Below are 6190 nucleotides of genomic sequence, written 5' to 3'. Positions count from 1 at the left end.
CTAGCACTTTCAATCAAAATTGAGTGGATCAAGAGTGGACAACTGATATGACAAATGGGTAAATAAATTGAACACAATTGAACGTATAGTTCAAAATAATAAATTAATATTTTGGTGGAAACTTGAGTGATATTTTAGTGCTAATTCTTAATAGCACCGATATTAAGGCCGACGTTTTGCGCAATATTAACCCAATTCTGACCAATTTATGTGGTAATTGAGTCGTAAAGAGCACACACGTAAAACAAAACTAGTATTTGCTTTTGTAAATAATACACTTTGGTTTAACAGTGTTGAATACTTCAATATTATTTTGATAAAACAAAACTCTTTGCTCAATACTAATTCTCAAGTGGCACAGAATTTATTTAGTCAAGCTCAACATAACATTGACCTAATATTAGTCCACTTTATTGTTACGTAGATTATAAAGTATATAAAAAAAACAAAGCACATGTGAACACTCTCTGTACTTGCTTTGAAAATAAGATACGATGGTTTAATAATAGTATAGAACACTTTCAATAGTTATCTTGATGGAAATTAAAATGAAAGTGAGGCACCAACACAACAGAAACCAGAAATATGAGAATCAAGACAGGACACACCAACACTATAACACGTAATTAAATCGAGGCAACACGGCAAATAAAAGAATAACTTATTTTCATGAGATCATCACCACATCATGCATTCAGATTCAACTGTCTTTTTCACTTTCGTTTCATCATCATCATCATCATCGTCATCATCACTGTTTCTATATGTATTAGCTATATAAGGTCGCGTGGCATTCTTTTCGTACAAAGACAAACGACGACTCATTGGGTTTAGATTTCTTTTTGGTGAATTCATTGTAGAATTGATTTTCGGCGTTTTTCGACGACTTCTTCGCGAACTGTTTTTGTATTCTTGGCGAATGTGATGCTTCAGTCTTTCTTCTGATTGTTTTGCGTCTACCTTTGGTTCCTCGGTTTCTTCGTGTTCTTGTTCATCCTGTCTTCTGCTTCGTGAACTTCTAGCAACCTCCCCATCTCTTCTGCGCATTGATGACGTGTCCTCGATTTCTGTAAGTTCTACTGCAGACTGCTGTGGGTGCTCCAGCCATCTTCAGTCTGTCAAACGGTGCAAATTTCGACATAACATGGCTGCACTTGCTAAAACTATCACTTCCAACACCAAGACACCAAGCCCTATCGTAATGAATAGTAAAGCTTGTTCTTTGAACCATGCTTCCATTTTCATCATACAGCCCTGAAAAAGAAAGTTACAAATTAATAATTACTAAATTTTAGACACAAATACCATCTACTTTATTATAAATTATGGTTAAATTTTAACAAGAGTTACAATGCCATATATTAATACCTCAGACTGGTATTTAAATACTCAACCCTAGCTGAACAATTTTTTGACAACATGCTAAAAACGTGTCCAAATGTTCTTGCAAGTGTATGACATTTTCATTATCTATATAAAAAAAAGTCCTCGGATCTTTAGGTCCATCTCTTCACAAAACACGTTAAAATAAAATGTATCCACCAACCCATTGGAATGGATGCAAACGAATTTTAAAAGGTCATTCCGATGCGTAAACGACAGAGCCATTCATGTTCTATGTAACAAAAAAACTCTTATAATAATTTGATGTTTATGTCAGCCGATTCATATATATGTATAAGATAACATACACATTTTAATTTGCCACTATAGAAATTAATGTATTGTTGCAACAAAGGGTATATAACATTCTTTGTTCGTAAAAAAATAATGTTAGATGTCGATGTTGTAACAATGTATTCCTAAGTAACTAATTAAACTGTGTGGTTGTTTTATGATAAATTGTTAACATAAAGTTCTGTGGGAACATAAAGTTCCGAACAGAATTCAGTTTAAAAATATTGAAATGAAAAATCAATCTGGGCTCTATTTATAAAAGTCCACAAGTTTAATTTACTAAGAGGATGAAATGCTTCTAGACTTTTCTTGTCAGATAGAGAAGAACGAGTACTGTTTCTATTTTGTTTCCAGCTAAAAGTTACTAATAAATATAAAATATATAGCTTAACCATGATAAACTAACAGACTTGAAACTAAAGTTTGTAAAAAACCATTACATAAGTCAAAATACAAAAGACATTAGCTAGAAATTATTTATTCTAAATAAACCATTGTAAATAAATACTTGATTAGTTTATAAATTTACAATTATTTCAGTGTCATTGACATTAGTCAATGTAGACAAGCTATACGTCTAACAAAGTAAAAATAACTATGATGCAATAAAAATTTAAACTGTAAGATTTTTTTTAATGTAAAAGTACTAATTTTTGTTACCAAACATAATAGAGCACTTTAAGATTCTTTGAAATGTTAAAAATTCTCATTCAGGACGGCTGGCCTGAAAAACCTTGTTACATTTTTTCGACCGAGTGCCCCTACCGGGAATCGAACCCGGGACCGCTCGCACAGAAGGCAAGAGCGTTAGCGACTACGCTACGCGGAACCACACACATATAATCAAATACAACTATCAGCAATCAATGAAATAACCAGGTACCAGTCCCAGATTTAGGATGACACTAAAAGCAGTACTCTCAAAGAAGAAACAATCAGATCCTAACCAATTCAAGGTTATGGAACCATTTCACATAACAGAAACAGATGTCAAACAAGCAACTGGAAAAATCTAAAATTGGCAATCCCCAGGCCGACCATATTCAGAATTTCTGGTACAAATTATTCAAAACACTACACAGCAGCATCGTTAGGTGTTATAACCAGATTTTCAAAATACAGAGGACATTTCGAGCTTCCTAACAAAGGAAAAGCATTTATTCTATCAAGAAACACAGACACTAAGAGTCCTGCAAACTTCAGGCTGATCAGATGTTAACCTAATATGTACAAATATATGAGTAAAGAATGCTACAAAGCCAGAAAGGGATATAAGAACCAGATAATAATAGATAGAGCGATTATTGAACAAGCAAAATCCCAGAAAAGAAATCTAACTGTAGCATTTATAAGCTACCAAAAAGCCTTTGATTCAATCTCATATTTATATCGAATGGACATACTATAAGTGTATAAAATACATCTCACAATCATCAAATTGTTGGAAGCAGCTATGAAACAATGGTCCACAAAGCTACGAGTATATCTCTACAATGATCCGGACAAGATAGTACCCCGAAAAGGAAATATAAACAGAAGTATTTTCCAAGGCGGTTCTCTCAGTCTCTCTTGGTTTTGCATGGCTCCCAAACTCTCAGTAGATCATTAGCCAACACTGCCTGTAGCTCTAAGCTAAAATCATACAGCGATTCATGTAAAATAACAATTTGCTGTGTATGGATGACTTAAAGCTATACACCAACTCCCCAACTCAACTAAATAAATTACTAGAAATAGTAACAGCTTTCTGTCATGACATGGATTACTAGACAAATGTAACTGATACCAACTCATAACTATTGAAACAAGACAAAGACACAGAACAGAAGACTTTAAAAAAAGAAAACATTACAAATACCTAGGAATAATGCAGGTTCCAAGGCATTGAACAGAACACAATGAAACACACGATTACAGAAAGATTTCCAACCAAAAAGTAAGGCGATACTCAGAATCTAGCTTATTAGTGCTAGCCCAAGCTAAAACATTAACACATTTGCAGTACTCCTTATCATATATTCATTTGTCTTAATCAAATGGACAGAAATTGACTTATTTCACACAAATGATCCGAAGTTTAATGACAGAATTTAAAATCAAACAGCCAAAAACTGCAATAGTAAGAATAACACTCCCCACAGAACAAGGATGTATTGGTACGGTATCACAGATACTAAAACTTGATTGAAAACGTTCCCCAATATTTCATCAACAAAAAGAAACCAACCAGCTGTTTCATGTTATATGTAATCCAGACGCAACAGCAACACCACTTCATCTAGCCTAAACAGTTCACCACACACCATGAATCAGATATACAAAAACAGCAAATGGAGAGCACAAAGGACTCCACGGAACCTAGGAGGCAGCAATACAGAAAAATGACAATCAAATATTTGGCCCAACAAAACTGATCTCTTGTTCCGGCATCAGTAGAATTTATGATGGCCATCCAGAACAGAGTGATATCAACCAAAAACTACTGAAATACATATTAAAGCAAGAAATATCGGATGAAAAATGTATAAAATATGGAGATACATAAAAAACAATTGAACACATCATAGGTTCATGTTGCATAATGCCTCCCACAGACTATCTGAAACAACACATCAACCTTGCAATAACACTCACCAGTTTCTGGCACATAAGATGGAAATTATCACCGATACTAAGCCATACCACAAAGATCAGCCAGATTTAGTACTTGAAAACGACAAGCATAAACTGTACTGGGATCGGAAATCAGAACGGATGTAACGGTATCTGTAAACAGGTCTGACATCGCTATCATCAATAGAAAAGGCCAAGAAGTAACTCTCATAAAGGTAGCAGTGCCACTAACTCATAACATAGTACAACATTTAGTTCGAAAATAATAATAATAATAATAATAATAATAATAATAATAATAATAATAATAATAATAATAATAATAATAATAATAATAATAATAATGGAGTTATAAAGAGTAAATGGCTTTATAAAAGGTAAATCAACCGAATTAAATTTAAATGGATTTCTTACTTTTGTTACTCCTGTGGGCTCTAATAAAGGTTAATTGGGTACTATTTACTTTGATTTCCCTTTGATAAGATTTCTCATCGTGTTCTTCTCAAAAAAACTGTGTCTTTTTGTTATTCCTAAGTCCTTAATACCTTAGTTTGCCTCTTATCTGTTTTATCGTAAATTTGTGGTTCAGTATAGAGGTTGTAAATAATCTATGTCTAATATTTCTTCTGGTGTCTCACAAGGATCTAATTTGAGTCCTTTGTTATTTATTATGTATGTTAACATCGGTAATTGTTTGAATTATTATTTTCTTTTATATGCTGATGAATTTAAGAATTTTTTGTAGTATTCAAAAATAAGCATCATTTAGTATTACAAGCAGATATTAACTTAATATGTGACTGGCATAAAAATAATATATTACCTCTTGATATGAATAAAACTGAAACAGTATTATATTTGAGGAAAATCATTATATCAATTTATTAGTACAAAATAAATAATCATTGAAATTGTTTCAATTATCAAAGATCTTGGTATTGTTATGGACAATAAATCACTGTTTAATAAACATATTAATAATATTTTGTCAAAAGCCAGAAGGAACTTACGTCCTATTAAATGGGATGCAAGATATTTTAAAGACATTTTAATGTGTAAAATTTTTATTGTGCTTATGACAGATCCCATTTAGAATATGCTGCTTTGATATGTAATAGGAATTTGATCTCAATCTTTCAAGTTATTAAGGCTATTCAAATTTCGTTCTTGGCTTGGTTTCGATTTAAATTTAAACTTAATACATTAACCAATGATACTATTCTTTGAAATACAATTTAATTTCCCTCGTTGAAAGAAGAAATCTACAGCAGATCAAATTTATCCACAGTAAAATTCACGGTAAGGTTGATCTCATCTCACCAGAACTCCATCTTATAACCCAGAAATTTTCGACTTCTTTCTTGTAACTATAATTTGGTTGGTACTCCAATATATAGAAGTATTTAAACGGTAAAACTTTCAATACTTGATATTTTTAGCAAATAATTTCTTCAAATTAAAAATCAATTCGTCAAGAGTATTACTAATGTATAAGTTATATTTTTTAAGAGCAATTCTATGTATTCATAGTATCGGTGTAGTGTGTGCAATTTTTACATAAGCTTTCTGTTTTACTAATTATTTTGTGTCGTTTTATGTTTTTCATGTTTTTAATTGTTGGAAAGTATATTATAAAAGGTTTTAGTTGTATATTAGTTTCCTCAATAATAAAGTATTATTATTATTATAAATAATTTTTATAACTTAAAATCAACATGTCGAAGTATTACATATTTTTTTTTGTCTTTTTTTGACAATTCAATGAAAGTACAATATATTATGCTGTAAATATTTACACAACTTTTTTGTTTTATTAATTACTTCATGTTGCTTCTTACAAGAAAACTTTTGTGTAATATACTTTCTATAACTTGTTTATTCAGGGGGGCCAAAAGGGGGG

General features: G+C 31.6%; 1 protein-coding gene across 1 annotated transcript in view; it reads right to left on the bottom strand.

Moving 5' to 3' along the window:
* Positions 1-1109: 1109 nt before the first annotated feature.
* Tsp68C (Tetraspanin 68C) overlaps positions 1110-6190 on the bottom strand; it is a 64194-nt gene continuing 59113 nt past the window's right edge. The window contains exon 6 of the mRNA XM_081738358.1: positions 1110-1254. Coding sequence (XP_081594484.1) covers positions 1111-1254 — 144 coding nt within the window. The 3' untranslated portion in view covers position 1110. The remainder of the gene's footprint in view (positions 1255-6190) is intronic.

This window comes from Thermobia domestica, chromosome 14 (genome assembly GCF_964235325.1).
Source record: "Thermobia domestica chromosome 14, izTheDome1.hap1.1, whole genome shotgun sequence".
NCBI classification, from domain to species: domain Eukaryota; kingdom Metazoa; phylum Arthropoda; class Insecta; order Zygentoma; family Lepismatidae; genus Thermobia; species Thermobia domestica.
Note: the sequence above shows the minus strand (reverse complement) of the source record. Positions and strands in the feature narration are given on the sequence as shown.